This window comes from Leishmania braziliensis (genome assembly GCF_000002845.2).
Source record: "Leishmania braziliensis MHOM/BR/75/M2904 contig, possible fusion of chromosomes 20 and 34".
Classification (NCBI taxonomy): domain Eukaryota; phylum Euglenozoa; class Kinetoplastea; order Trypanosomatida; family Trypanosomatidae; genus Leishmania; species Leishmania braziliensis.
This window is the reverse complement of record NC_017948.1, coordinates 519,300-534,392: the sequence shown is the minus strand read 5'-3', so window position 1 is coordinate 534,392 and position 15,093 is coordinate 519,300. Positions and strand designations below refer to the sequence as shown.

The window sequence follows — 15,093 nt, the reverse complement described above, 5'->3', positions numbered from 1 at the left end:
TGTATGTGTCTGGGGGAGGGGGAGAATGAATGTGTGCAGGCTCTATTACTTCCGCATGGGTACCTCTAGGTGCCACTCCTACTACACAGCGAGAAACGTGAGCGTAGGTGCGAACAGATGAATAAATCGTCTACTGGGCGTCTACGTGTGCACGGGATGACGATGCTGGAGGAAGAGCGAGGGGATCTAACGAGCAAAATACAAACACTAAGCAACGAAGAGGGGGGCTATAGCGGTAACCTCTATGAATATATAGGGGGTTTTGGGTGTGGGGGTAAGAGAGAGACTGTTTGAGAAAGGAGGTGCCGTCTGGAGCTACTAAAACAACGACAAGGATGAGTAGCAGCTCTTGTGTACGCGCACGAGGGAAGGAAGGGGGAAAGGGGGAGAGGCAGGGCTGCAGGCAGCTGTGTCTTTCCCTCTTTCTACGCTACGGCCAATGGGCGCTGTTGTTGACACAAGAGAGACAGTGGGGAGAGAGAGAAAATGAGGACGAGGGCCGGTGTGTTGGGGGGGGGGGGGGGGACAGCGTCGATGTGTTGGGAATGCCGGAAGGGGGTGTATGTGCGAACAGGTGTGCGCAGACAGGTGCGCCTCTGAGCATGAAGGTCGCTGAAAGAACTAGGGAGGCGTGCATGAGACAGTGGCACATTACACCCCACTCACTGTCGTTCCTTTGCGACCACACACAAATGCAGTTGATGTAGCGGGGCAGCGCACAGGCACCTCGATTTCACTGGTCCTGTGGTGTGGGGGTGGGGGTGGGGGTGCACGTGCTGTTGTCTCTCTTCGTATGCGCGCGGGCGGCGAATGCGGTAAGTCTACGACGAGCGAACATTCTCACTGGCATTGGCAACGGCGTCAGAGCCACGATCCCACGTGACCACAGTGAAGCTGCGAGGGGTACGAGAAGGATCCAAGTGGGGGGAGGAGGCTGCGCAAACATGCAGGTGGCCACCAATGCCGCCCTCGTCTCACAGTCGTGCAGAGCGTGGACGAAACTGCAGTGAGGTCACCACAGAGCTCGCGTTCAGTAATCGTTCCGCTTCGGCAGCCACCTCGAGCTCCTTCGCCAGCACCAGCGGCCGCTCCACCCCGTCAAAGAGGGATGTGGCCTCACAGAGCCGCAACGACTCCTGCGCCGCCAGCAGGCAGTCCAGTAGCCGGTGCGGCTTCATGGCTTCGGCGGCATGCTCACTCGTGCCATTGGCGTGTGTGAATGGAAGAGCGCACGAGCTGCCAACGGAGGAGTTTGGCAAGGTGGTAGCGGGAGGAGCAGGCACGGCGGCGCGGCTCTGCACCACATCGCTGTACGTCTCAAGCAGTTGCATCACGGTGGGGCGCCGGGGCTGGGTTAACGTGCCTAATGGAACGGAGGTGGTAGTCCCGTGCGGCGCGGAGGAGCTGGTCAGGTAGTCTTCGTATTGCGGGTGGTCTGTGGACAGCGAGGCGGTTGCGTAGCCCTCGTCTCTGCCATAGGCGCGAGTCACCGGAAAGGATGATTTTGAGCCGAATGTGGCGCCACAAGAATGCATGGAATGGGGAGGCGCGGTGACCGGAGATCGCGATGAGACCAACGGTGAGTGCAGCTGTGCCGCGGGGGTGCAAGGCGACGAGACTGACACTTGCGAACCGCCACAAACCCCCAAATTACGCGACAAGCTCGGTGTAACATCTTCGCACCTGTGAGTAGTGCAGGTGGTGGTCGTCGTCGAGGTAGAGGTGGAGACGTGCCACTCCACAACCAGGGCCGGCTGCGGGGCGTTCAGGAGCCACACCAGCCACTCGACAAACTCGGCAAGTGAGACGGAGCCGCCAACGTGTGTCGAGCTGCTGCGGTGGCCTCCAACAGAAGCGTGGCAATGCTGCCCGGCGAAGCTCGTGGCGCTCCCGCCTTGCAAGACGGCGTACAAAACCGCTGCCAGTGCGGTGGCTGGGTCGGCAGCGTACTGGGATGCCCAGTGCGACGATAGTGGCGGGCACGCCGCCGTAGTATCAGCGGTGGCGGTGGGCAGCCAGCCGTGGGCCGTGGCTGCTGGCACTATTGGGGCGCCCATGTCAAACCATTCACGTTCGTCAAACTGCAGGTGAATCACGAGAGACCCGGTTGGGCCCAACAGCACTGCCTGACCCAGAACCCCCAGAGCGCGACAAACGCCGCAGCACACCGCTGGCAATCGGCAGGGAGCAGCGCCCGTGCTGGTCAACCATGAGGAGGAGATCACACCGGGCAACGGCCCATCATGGCCGCCAGAACACACCAAGGTGGAAAAGCTCTCCTCGACCTGGCAGCCGCCAGAAGGCGTCGCGAGATGCCGATGCTGTTGATGCGGATCCGGGTGCCACTCGCGACTGGCCTGCATCGCTTCTGGTTGCGGCGACTCGCGGTGGACAGCACACAGTCCCTTGCCTGCGGTTGGCGTGTGCGCGACGCGCCCCGCCACCACAGGTGTACCAGTGGAGTCCAGTTGAAGGTCACCGCCCCTATCGGGCACACAGCAAGCGATGCCGCGGCCGTACTGGTAGTGCGCCGTGAACGTGTCGCGCGGATGCGCCAGCCCCAGTGATGGGACGCCTCCCTCCATCACAATCGTGTCGCCCAGAAGCACTAACGTCCAGGCATCGCCGCCCACCATGGACGAGGCGCAGAGATGGCATCCAGCAGGACGGCCGAGAGCCGTATAGCGCGGGTCCTCGAGGAGCTCGAGAAGAGCCTCTCGCACCTGGTAAAGCCGTCGATGACTGCACTCGTACTCGCCGGCGCCGTTGTGGTTCAGCCAGCCGAAGCTGTGGCAATTCAACAGCAGCAGGCGCGAGATGCATTCCGACCCCAGGGCCACGCTGCCATCACCCTCATCAGTGCCAGTGGCCAGCGCGATCGTTGGGGCGACACGGTGGCGGTAGGCGTAGACGAGCAGAATGCTGTAGAGACAACCAACCCAAGGCAGGTGCTCCGCCCCGCCACGCAGCACCACGTACTGTCCGTCGTGCGTGACGGTGTGATGACCGTAAGTGAGAAGAAGATGAACCGTGATGGGGGAGAGCAGACGAATGGGCTCAAAGGCGTCGTGGGGAGCTCCGCAGTACTCCCAGCATTGCTGCAGCACGCGCAACGTGTCTCGAACCGCGGAATCAACAGACATCAGCGGTGCCGATGCCGCACCGAGGGGGCCGCTGCGGTCTCTGTTACGAGCCCAGAGGCCGTGGGGGATAGCAGGACACGCCGTGCTGTAGCGCGACGCAGCGGCGTGCAACGGGAGAGCGGTGGCTCCCTGGATCTTGTCCTCCTCATCTTCCTCTGCATGACCGGCAACGCGCCTGTGATCGGGCTGCTGCTGTTGCGTCGAGGTGATTGTGTCAAGATACATGAACACCTCTTTCAAGAGCGAGATGAACAGGACATGCTCCGTGCGACGCCGCTTCCACCGGTGAGCGGACCCGGGCAGCGGAGCAGCGGCCGACAGTTGGCCCCGTCCCGCCACTGCGTCCCCTCCACCGCGTTGACGCGAAGCTTGCTCGCTGCTCTGTTGGCCGCCGTAGTCGGCTGGTGCCTCGCTAATATTTCGCTGGGACATGGTGTAGCCTTTCGGTGGCAAAGACGCCCCCCAGTTACTCCAGTTTACGTGCAGCTTCATCTGCGGCTGAGATGCTGAGGTGGTTGTCGCGCCAGTGACTTTACCGTTGAGCTGAGTAAGCGGTGGCGGTTGCAACACACGCGTCGCAGCGTGCCCAGCGATGTGCTCGGGCACCACTGCCTCCTCCCCTCGTCGCCCGCTCTTGTGTGAGACACGAGAAAGGGGCGGTGGCGAAGTTACAGCACTCTGCGCCTGTGGCGACAGCGCCGCTGCGCTAGATACCGGTGGGGGGCCCGGCGGGTTCATTCAGTGGGCAAACAGGGCAAACTAGGGTGCACCGTCTGTCCTACCAACGTGGTGGTGGAGGCTGGCACTGTTTCAAGGGAGTCTTATCTCCACCCCACATGCACTCGCTCTTCGCACACACCTCTCCTTCCGCGGTCGAAAACACCAGCGATGATCTCTCTAGTACGCACGGGTACGCGCTGGGCTGTGTGTCTCGGGGGCGAGGGGTCTGCGTGTGACTGTGCCTGTGAGTGACTGTGGCGTCTGTTCTTTGCTTGCACTACCTCTTCCTTCTCTCCACTATTTCACAGATACGGTGCTGCTGAATAATTTGCTTTCCGTTGTTCTGTGTGTCTGTGAGGGAATCGGTATTTCGCTGTGTGTGTGGGTGTGTGCCCCGCTAGGTTCCCTAGGGCCAACGATAGGCGGCGCGCGATACTGGCGAGGGAGGCCTGAGGGGCGAGAGAGGAGGGGCTGTAGTGCAAGCACTGACGCACGCGGAGCATACGCTCACATGCATGCACTACTTGCCCTCGTCGTGTGATGACATACATGCGTGGGTGTTTCGTGCGAAAAAGTGAAGCATGGAAAGCGGAGCGAAGAGAGCGGCAGATGGCGAGTGGAGGGAGACAGAGACATGCAACAAACAAGGAAGAGGAGGGCTGCATGTGCCTCTGTCTGGGAGGGGTGCCCCCCTAGGGAACACCGAGTGTGCGGGTGTGTGGGTGAGCTGGGGAAAGACGAAGAGTGGAAAGTCCTGAAAAAGGGTCACAGACAACAACAGAGATGCTACGCCTGAGCCTTTGACGGCCACTTCCCTCTCCGCCTCCCTCATCCGCCACAGCCGCTCCCTCTTCCTAACAAGTCGGCATCTACACCCATACACATTCATCCACACACACGCACACACGCTCCCATAACATGGCGAGCGTTTCAAGCAAGAGCAAAGACACGCCGGTTTTCTCTCGGCTGCCACGCTGGGTGACACGAGTACATGCCACTGCGCGTCAGCGACGTCGGGCGCACGCACCCCCTGAGGGTGTACAGCATGGCCCTAAAGCCTCGGTGTAGCCCCCCCCTTAGCGCCACATGCCCGCAAATACGCAGAGAGGAGGGAGAGAAAGGGCGGCAGCTCCAGTGACGGCGCCAGCGGAAGTGCTTTCGCGTTAAATCGTGTCGTTGTTTCGCTTTCCCACACCCCCCACGGTATAAAACACCGACGGCGCCCCTTCAGAAGGGGGTAGACGGCCCCATCCTCCCTCCGCATTGTGCCACCCTCGCCTTTTTCCCACGACACGGTCCACAGGAGAGAGTAGGGGTAAAAACAGCGAAGAGCAAAAGACGCACAGAACGCAAAGGGGAGGAATGCGGGTGAAGGAAATGGGCGGTGAGAGAGGCGAAGGCGTGGGCAGCGGGAGGGCTGGAGGTGCGTGGAGAAGTAAAGAAAAGGCGAAAAGAGAAAGTGAGCATGTGTTGGTCTGTGTCCGTGTCGGCGTCTGTGTCGGGGGAAAGGGGGAGGGGGGTGAAACAGACGGAGAGAGACGCACATAGACTTCCTAGCGTACATCAACGACCATCGAAAGAGAAAACGAAAACAAGACGAGAGGGGAGAGAAACCAGACTTCGTGGTCGCGTGCGTCTGCACTCTCCTCCTGGGCCTCTCCACGAGAGGCTCAGGGCAAGAGAAACGAGGAAAGATTAGGGGAGGAGGTGAGGCGAACGCCGTGTGGGCGGGGGCTTCGAGTGGGTGGCTCACGGCGAGGGGCTCTCTCTCTCCCCCTCTTTATGTCCACCCGGTATATGTACATTTTGACAACGAGGGGAGGGCACCGGCACGAGAGGGGCAAATAAAAGAATCACAATTCCCCCTCCCTCATCACACAGACACATTCGAACACACACGCAGCACGTACCAACGACTACACAGCGACAGAAGAGCCGCCACCTCTTGGGGCAGCGGAAAAAAAAACGGTGGTGTGAGAGGGAAGGGAGCGCGTCGACGACGACGTACAGCGATACAGCAGAGCAGGAGATGGAAAGAGAGGGAGACAGTCAAGAGGGAGCATAAGAAGAGCAGAGCGTGTGGGTGTATTCGCGCGCGCATGTGTGGGCCTGTGTTTCTTGGCGTCTGAGCATCAGCAATGCTCCTTCTCATGTTCCTCTGCCTTCCTCAGCACTCATGACTGGATTGCGCACACGCCGCTAGTGCTGCTGCACGTGGTAGTTCTCGATCTTCTCAATGAACGTCTGTGCGTATTCGGGCGAATAGTATTCTACAATCTCCGGTGGGAAGCAGCTGTTGATGATCTGGATGGATTCTGCCAAGGAACTGCCCGGCTCAGCCTTGATGCGCTGTATCGTGGCCAAACCCCGGTTCGCCACAAACTCGCGCTTCGCGGCCACGTCGGTTGGCAGCACCTTCGCGTACTGACCGCAGACGTACTTGAGGACGTCCTGCGGTGCATCGGGGTGCAGCAGCGGCTCTAGAGCGGGGAGGTAGACGCAGTGCTGGATGATGGCCTTGAGGGCACGCTTGCTCTTTGTCTGCAGGTCGTCGGAGCTGCCGGGGTTGAGGTACGCGTCCAGCAGGCGAGGGAGTACGTTGCGATCGGCCACCGCCTTGGCGTGATCGGCGCTATGGCGGCCGAGCTGTCCCAGTGACCACGCCGCGGCGGCACGAATGTGATCCTCGGATTCCTTCTCCAGCGTGTCAGCGAGAGGCACGATGCCATGAGCCACGATGACAGCAAGCGCCAGCGTCTCAGAGAACGCGGAGAGGTAGCCGAGCGTCATAACACCTGGCAGGCGCGTGCTGCCTCTCGTCGTGCTCGTGTACTCCACCAGCGCACCCACACCACCGGCGTTCACAACGAGCTGCGCCAACTCTGGTGTGTGCTTCGCAATCTCGCGAATACACGTTGCCGCGTTCCTCTGCACCACCTCGTCGCTGTCGGCGAGCAGCAAGAAGATCTTCGGAAAAATCTCTCCCTCGACGACCAGCTCCGCCAGCTCAACGCTGTGCTTGGCAATCTGCGCCAGGCACTGGCACACCTGCCGCTTCAGCTTCGCGTCACTGCTGGTGATGAGCGGTGCCAGATGGGTGATCGCGTCCTGGTCAACAATGGACTGCGCCAACTCTGGGCTGTGCTTTGCGATATCGCTCAGTGTCGAGGCCGCCACTCGCTTCAGAGACAGCTCGGGCTCCTGCACGCACAGCACCAGCGGTGGCACGGCACCTTTGTCCACCACCTCCTGCGCGAGGTCTGCGTTGTGGCGGGCGACGTAGCCTAGTGCCCACGCGGCGCTCTCCTTCACGGTCGGGTCGAACTCCTCCAGGCAGCCCACAAGCGCCACCACCGCCTGGCTGTCGGCGACAGCTTGAGCCAGCTGCGGGGAGTGCCGCGCCACGCTGCGCAGCACAAACGCAGCAGACTTCTTGTAGAAGCGATTCTGGTCACCGAGCGAGTACACCAACTGTGTTAGCACATCTCCAGAGACCACGTTCTCCGCCATCTCCTCACTAGAATTCGCGAGGCGGCCAATCGCCAGCGCAGCAGACTGCTGCACTGACGGCACGCTGTCGAGTAGCAGTGGGCGCAGCAGCTGCATTACACCCGCCTGCTGCAGTGCCTCAATGTTGGCCGGCTTGGAAGCCAAGTCTGCGATTGTCTGCACGAACCTGACGCGTGCCTTCTGGTACTCATCGAAGGTTTGCAGAATCACCCGATTTGACATTTGCTGTTGGAGGGAAGAAAGAGGGGGAGGGGGAGGCGAAGAGGGCAGCCGTGTAGCGTCGATCCGCGGGTCCCTGTGCGTTGGGGAGGGGGGCGCGTGGGTGCACGTGTGTTGAGTGAGGACAGGCGCTTCTATAACAACGACGTCAGCGGGAGGGGGAGAAAGACAACGAGCTGCACGGTGGTAGGTATGGATTGGAGGGAGGGGCAAGAAGGGAAAAACATGTGGAGGGACACAGAAAGGGGAAAGAGAGGGCGGCGGCGGGGCGTGTTCATTGAAGCGGAGACGCCACTCTACAGAGAAACACACACGAAGTAATTGAGGAATCTCGTGCTGTTTTTCAGTGATGGCGGTGTTCGCCTTGTCGTGATGAAGAGCGAACTGACCTGCATCAGTGTGCGAGTGACCAGGGGAGCGAAAAGTCGTCATCAGTGTCAGTGCCACTGACACCACCACCACAGCCCCAAACGTAGAGGAAGGAGAGAATGCGGGGGTGAGAAGATGGTGCCGATGCGTTAGTGCTCGCCACTCTCGCCCAGCCCATCACCATCGCCGGCACGTCAGTGCACCTCGCAGCGATAGCGCGGCGCCTCCTCGTGTGCACGTGAACGGTTTCAAAAAAGAGTCCACGTGTTACTGAAATGGGCATAGGTGTGGGTGTATGTGAGGTATGCATCTGCCAAGCGCAGCCTGTGCGCGCTTTTTAACAGAGCACTCTACATGGTGGGCAATCTCAAACGGGCGAAGAGAGAAGAAGAGAAACGGGAGGGTGGCGCGGCACAGCGCACATACGCCGGCACACGTCGACAATCACATGTGTGTGTGTGTGTGTGTGTGTGTGTGTGCGCATCGCGGTGTCGGTGCAAGCCTCTCCTACGGTGCACGCTGCTGGCATTGCAACTGGTAAAGCAGCTCGCTCATACGGGCTCGCTCCGCCTGCTGCTGGACTGCGTTCAACAAGAGCTGCTGTTGCATCAGCTGAAAGAGCTTCTGCACTTCAGCGTTCACGAGGGCCACCGCGGATGGGGTCGACTCACGGTGGAGCAACAGCGCATCCAAGTGAATCTGCTCCGCCTGCTCGACACGGGCCTCCGAGAGATCAAGACGGCGCTGCAGCTCACGCACGGTGCTGCGCAAGCGAGCGAACGACTCCCCACCAGCCCCGTCAACACCAACAGTACCGTCGCTGCAGGGGTCCACCATCTCGCTCTTTGTTGCGGTGCCGCTCGGGCTCGGTGGCGCCCGTGTAGGTGTTGTTGTTGCCCCGCTCTCCAGTGCTTTGGATCGCGATTTGTCAGAGGCGCTCTCGCCAGCGGTGGTCTTTGCCACACCTAGAGGTGACGAAGCGGCGCTGGAAGTAGCGGGAGAGATGGCGGCCATAATACGAAGTTTCTCCTTCAGTGCCCCGACGGTCTGCTCCGCCACGTACAGTCTCTTTGTCAGCTCCTGTTTGTGCGCCGTCAGCCGCTTCACCTCGGTCTCTAACTGACGCGAGCGAGCCTCAGTAACCTCGAGGGACTGTGTCGCTGCCAAAGCCGAAGCAGTCGCAGCTACTGCTGCTGTCAACGATGACGGAGCCACCATGGATTGATGAGGATGGGTACCGTCTGGTAATGAGGCCGAGAACGTCTGGCGCTCTGTGAGTTTCCCTTCGTCTATACCGACCTCTCTCATTTCCGCAGCTGTATTGGCCTCGAGCCCCGCGTACTTGTGCTTCCATGCGTCCACTTCTTTCTCCAGTCGCTGTGATCGCTGGTGAAGACGCTGGGTTACGGCCGCGGCGACGCGCAGTTGATGACGCAGCTGGACTGGCGAGAGCATCTCGAGCTCGGCCTCTGTGTATGCCTGCGGCGCGACAGCATCGTCGGCTTTACAGCTGATGCCGCTGCGTTGGAGGTCATGCAGAGTGCTGAAGCGCACCGCATCGGCATTGGGGCTTGCAGCAGACGTGGACGAGGTCAGCCGAGCATGGGTGTCTAGCGTACGTGCGTAGCTAGACGGCGCGGAGGTGCGACACCGCGTTGCCGACGATGCTCGAGCCTCCGAGGCTGCGTGCGCTGCCGACTTGGACGACTGCAGCGAAGTCGAAGTGCACAAGTCTGCTCGCAGGTTCGCGAAGAGAGAGAGGGCGTGCTGTGCCTTGGCTGTGTGAACCGTGTGCGAGACAACCGCCGACTCATTCGCGCCACCGGCCGTGGAGGCACGAGTGATGTCGGTGTGGGTTGTTGAGGTGGACTCGGACGCGGTGCGCATTGGGAAAAAACAACTAAGGAGGTGAGGTCGGGCGGATGTGGCTATAAAGGGTGAGGAGGTGCGAAAGCACGGCAGCCCCCTCCCCCTTCAATCGCGCTCAGGACTGTCTTCGTCTTCCCTCCTACCCCTCCTCCCCGAACTGGACAGCACCTGCAGCAGCCAAGTGACAAAGTACTGCCTCGACCAAAGAGAAGCAGCGGGGTAGAGGAAGGGGTAGCGTCGTTGTTGTCTGTCGCTACCGTGTGCGTCAGCCTCGATGAGTAAACCTCTCTATGGGCAGGAGTGTGGGTGCCCGTACCGGGTGCGGACTGCGGCAAAAAATAAGCAGAGGGGGATTTTCAAGAAGGTGGTGCGACTCATGTCCACGGCGAGAGCAACGTGAGAGAGAGAGAGAGGGGGGGGAAGCAAGGGAAATAAGAGCTCTTCACATAGCGGTAGTACGTGGAGCTGCTGCACACATGCATGCACGCGCTGTGAAGAGCGCAGGGGCTCCGTTCCCCACCCCCGTTGATTTCTCTCACTTGTAGACGTCAGCACTCTTCTTCCCTACAACTCTGCACACACGCCCCCTCCTACTCCGCGTCTGCAGGCAGGGAAGAGCACGCGGGTAGAGGGCGGAAGAACAGTGTGCGCCTATGCGGAGATAGGGAGAAGTGTCCACGTGAAGTCGTTCCTGGCGGTGAGGGCCTGCGAGAGACAAGGGATAAGAGGGGGAGAAAGGAGATGAGAAGGTGCATCGTCAGCTTGCAAGCACCAGATCATCATGCAAACCTGCGCAGAAACACAGAGAAACATGCGCACACGGAGAATGTGAAAGCGGGTCTGTCAAAAAGTACCAAGCCCACATCACCCTTCCGCTCATTATCTGCACGGCCGCTGCGTGCACAGTTGCAGGCACCGGAGGCATCTTGCGAATATACGCCAGAACCTGGGGTACCACCACCCCTCTACCAGACGATGCGCTGGCACGCTGTAGTTAACGGTGGGACGACTCGTTTTTCCTCATGTATTCCTGTTTCATTGGGCTCCGCGGGCATTCAGCATGTCACATGGGTGAGATGGGACATGAACGATCAGTGCGCAAACTTCAGAGAACAAAACAGTAACAAACGGGGCGGCGTGCACAGGCGTGAGAGGGGAAGCTGGCATGTCAACCCAAGAGCAGGCGAGGAAGATCTTGTTGGTGGATGTCTGCATCAGCAGCAGCAGCCCTGCTCCCCCTCAGCTTTTTCCCAGCCTTGACCTTCCAGAAGACGACCTAGGCTGGTCGATAGATGATCGGGGAGCGAAAGGCGTAGGGTGGCGACGCCGCGGAGGGCGTTGTGCCTGCGCCCTGCATCGGTGCACTCTGAACAACACCAGTTCCGACTGCTGCTGGTCGTGCACTGCCAGCAGCTAGCGAGCCGGATCGACGAGATGGAGCCGTCAGCACTCGTCCCCGCGCATTATCAACCACTGGATCGTCTCGCCCTGCTGCACGCGCCGGCGTTGTCCACGTTGCTGTCACGTGTGTTGGTGGCCAGGCAACTCGAAGTGCACCGGGGCGGTCGATGGCACTGCCACTGCCGCCAGTAGCGTGACCTGCGGAAAAGCTGGTCGACATGAATAAAGAGAGCGGGGAAGGAAACGGCTCGCCTCGACCTCCGCGTACGACGGACGCGTCCGTAGATGTAGCACCACGAGCAGCTACTGGGTCTGGGCCTGGTATCGGGCTAAGATCGCCCTCGCTTGTGCACCACGCCTCCAACAGAGCTATCTCGTCGTCGTCGCCGTCCGTGTAGTCGCCCTCCTCGGCGTACACGTCCTCCTCCTCGGTCTCCGACAGCAGTGGTGGCGTTGGCACGTGTGCTCGACCGGCAACGCTAGGCTCCCGTCTTGCCACGTCGCCGTAGGTGATCGTCGAAGTACGCAGCATGGCGGATGCAGCCTTGAAGAAGCGCTCTGCTGCAGTAGAGGTGCTCGGGCTCACCTCAGTGGGCGATGGAGGCGTTGCCTGTGGCTTCACCGAGAGTGGGTAGGAGGCATCTTCAGTGGACCGCATCTCTGGCGGTGGTGGAGGGGTCAGCGGTCGCGCCTGCGCAACAGCCCAGGGCGCCAGTTCCTCGACGGACGGGCTGCAAAACGCGCGAGAGGGGAAGCTGTTATCCGCGGAAGCCGTGAGCGCTGTACAAGGAGCGTGACGGGTTTGTGGCGGTGGGGATGTCTGCAGGCGGTCACTGTGCGCACGACCCTCCTCCTGTGTGTAGCTACCATTGGTACTCCCGGATAAGGAAGAGGTAGCGATATGAGCCGAGGGCAGCACTGGTGAAGGCGCAGACGTGGTTGCTGTCGCCGCTGTTACCCCATGTGCCGCACTGGTCTGCCCTTCTGCGTTTCCTGTCGCAGCCGCCGCCGCAACCTCGTCGGCCGCAGTCATGAGCGCGCTCTGCGCTATGTCCTCTTCCCGCCCGAGCATGCGAAGCTGGCACTCAAGCAGCTCCTCGCGCAGAGCATCGTTGCGGCTCCAACTTTCCTCGAGCTTGGCGTGCAGTTCCTCCAGAAGCTGTTGAAGTGCCTGCACGTGCATCTGCGCTGCTGGTGGCAACGTCGTCATAGCCGGTAGTGGAGGCGACGTTGCATCCGGAGTCACGACGATGGTAGAGGGCTGAGCTGCCACGACGGGTTGCTCGTCTGCTTCAGAGACAGCAGAAAGTGTGGTCGTTGATGTGGTGGTGGGAGAGCCTGGTGCGAGAACGGCGGACTCCACCAGTGCCGCGTCTGCGCCGTCCTCGTTCTGTAACGGAGCAACGGACGGGGACGAACACGGCCGTGATGCGGATCGCACGAGGTCGTCCACACTCACCTGCTCTAGACGTCTGATGGCCTGCTGCAGCGCGGCAGCTAACACTCTATTGCGCTCTTGAAGAATCTGCAGCTGCTCCTGTTGGGCCTCCGATGCCAGACGTTGCGCCTGCCGCTCACGAGCCAATGCGTCGGCCCGATCCTGCAAGTAGCACTGCACAGTGTGGGCGTCCAGCGAGGCAGCGCGGGCAGCACCACCTGTGTCGCTTGTCGGCCAAGAGGCAACAGCCGCTCCAGCAGTGTCCGCCACAGCGCCGCCTGCGCTTGCCCTGCCACTGGGAAGCAGCCATGTGCGCACAGTACCGTCGGTACCCACGGACCACGCGCGCTGCATGCACACCAGCTCCATCGGTTTCACAAAGAGCGTGAAGCCACAGCCACGACGCCGCGGAGCCCGCAATGTCGACGGAGCACAGCGGTGGCGTGTGGCACGCAGGAGGTCGACGGCGTCGCGCACCGTCACCACCGCGTTTGCAGGGTCGCCACCCACCGAGTCCTCTGCATCTCCAGTCCTACTCACCACTGGGCCGGATGGCGGGTAGCTGACGGGCAGCACCTCCGCCACGGTGTATGTATCGGCACTCCACGCCATCACGCTACCATCCGCTTGACTCCCCCATACCAGTGCCTGCCCAGGTGACCCGGGAGACGGCACACTCGTCAGACTGTGCACCGGTGCCGCAGAGGCAGAGTGCAGAGAGCGCACAAACCGGCCTGTGTGTGCCTCCCAAATGAGAAGACGGCCGTCAGCGGTGCCAGCCCACAGCTGCTCCGCTGACGCAGCACTGCTGCTGTGGCTGATGCAGCCCGTGACGCAGAGGGCGGTGATAGCCACAACTGCAGAGTTGACGGAGGTAGAACTGCCCTCATCACCCCTCTGCGGCAACAATCCCACGGGGACCCGGTACGCTCGCAGGACCTTCCAATCCCTGCGGAGAGGGGGCTGCGCGCTATCCGGCGCGGGTGCCCCTTCCTCCAAACCCGTCGAGGCCCCAGTGTTTATCGACAGCATGGTAGCGTTTGGGTCCGCAGTAAGAGAGACTGTGAAACTGGAGAGGAACACGACAGCACTCCCCTGCGTATCCGCCTCCTCATCGCCGTCGCTTGGGACGCCGGTTGGAGAAAGGGGCTGCTGCACAAAGCGGTGGGTCGATAACACGCAGCATGTGGAGGTCGACACGCATGAGAGACCCATGGCCGCCATCACCACCGGCGGGAACGACGACGTCGGCGATAGAGAAGCGTATCTGCAGTCCAGCAGCAGCGCTGAGAGCCGCAGATCTGCCTCGTTCCCTCGATCAGCGCCCCCGCCCACCTCAGTCAGCTGTAGGGACCACAGCGCCACCACGCCGTCGGCGTCTAACGAGAGTAGCACGTTCACAAGGGCCCCGGGCGCCGTCGCCGCCGGCTCTTCTGCCGAGGCTGGAGCACGCAGTGGCAGACAGCTAAGTAGTGGAGCTTCGTGAAACACGCACGTGGCGGACGGCAGCTCCACTAGTGACTCTCCAACCAGAGCATAGAAGCTGATGAGACCGCTGAGCTGGCCAGCCACTACCACGGCGCCGAGCGGCTCGACAGCTGTGTCGCCACCGGCTGAAGCCCACGCCAAGCACGACACCTCGCCACCATCGCGCAGTTGCCGCTGATGGCGAATGGCGCCAGTCTTCTGCTCGCGTACTCGCAGCCACCCACCCGACTCGGCCGTCATCACCAAATGACCGCGCCCTGGTGCAGCTGAGTAAAGGGCAGCCACGACTGTGTTGGGGCACACGAAAAGACCTGTGTCGACAACTTCACTCTGCGGACCCAGAGAGCTGCGCACACGAGGTGCTCGGCGACTTCCGCGGTCAGCCGTCAATGCCCAGCGGGCCGCCGCTGGCTCCAATACATCGAGAGGTAGGCACGACGCATCGTCTAGTGGAGCGGACGAGGAGGTAGCCGCACCCTTGTGTGCGGTCACAGGTGAGGCGTAGGGTGACCGAGTGTAGGATGGAGACAGACGACGTAGCAGTGGCGGTTGCTGTGAGGGATCGAGGTTTCTGCTAGTCCTGCCCGTGGCCGCACAGGCGGACATGTGAGCAGTATGGTGTACCGGAAAGCTAGATGTCATGCTGAGGGACAAGGATGTGGGGGTGCCATTGGTGGTGGCAGCGGTAAAACGCCTGGTACGCACTGGAGGGGCGCGTTCTGCTGGCGCTTCCATACCCACCGCACAGCACCCGATGACGCCCGCACTCCCCTTGGCTTCAGCAGATTGGCCTTTTGCCCGCTTTGCTGCTGTCAAATTCTCTTTTGTTTGTCGCTGTCTCTACGAGTGTGTGTGTGTGCGTGCGTGCGTGCCAGACTCCTTACGCCGTACGTTCTCTTCCCGAGTTCATCGAACATCAGTGCGCAGACGTGTGTA

At 61.1% G+C, this 15,093-nt stretch overlaps 4 protein-coding genes across 4 annotated transcripts; all 4 read right to left on the bottom strand.

Annotated features, from left to right (window-relative positions):
- Positions 1-974: 974 nt before the first annotated feature.
- LBRM_20_5650 (conserved hypothetical protein) lies at positions 975-3,635 on the bottom strand (the record flags this gene model as incomplete). The annotated part of the gene is made up of 1 exon (XM_003723066.1): positions 975-3,635. The coding sequence occupies one exon, from the start codon at positions 3,633-3,635 to the stop codon at positions 975-977; it is 2,661 nt and encodes an 886-aa protein (XP_003723114.1).
- Positions 3,636-6,062: 2,427 nt separating this feature from the next.
- LBRM_20_5640 (putative axoneme central apparatus protein) lies at positions 6,063-8,024 on the bottom strand (the record flags this gene model as incomplete). The annotated part of the gene is made up of 1 exon (XM_003723065.1): positions 6,063-8,024. The coding sequence occupies one exon, from the start codon at positions 8,022-8,024 to the stop codon at positions 6,063-6,065; it is 1,962 nt and encodes a 653-aa protein (XP_003723113.1).
- A 444-nt stretch (positions 8,025-8,468) lies between these two features.
- On the bottom strand, positions 8,469-9,416 carry LBRM_20_5630 (conserved hypothetical protein; the record flags this gene model as incomplete). Its single annotated transcript, XM_003723064.1, has 1 exon — positions 8,469-9,416. The coding sequence occupies one exon, from the start codon at positions 9,414-9,416 to the stop codon at positions 8,469-8,471; it is 948 nt and encodes a 315-aa protein (XP_003723112.1).
- A 1,690-nt stretch (positions 9,417-11,106) lies between these two features.
- LBRM_20_5620 (conserved hypothetical protein) lies at positions 11,107-14,892 on the bottom strand (the record flags this gene model as incomplete). Its single annotated transcript, XM_003723063.1, has 1 exon — positions 11,107-14,892. The coding sequence occupies one exon, from the start codon at positions 14,890-14,892 to the stop codon at positions 11,107-11,109; it is 3,786 nt and encodes a 1,261-aa protein (XP_003723111.1).
- Positions 14,893-15,093: the final 201 nt, after the last annotated feature.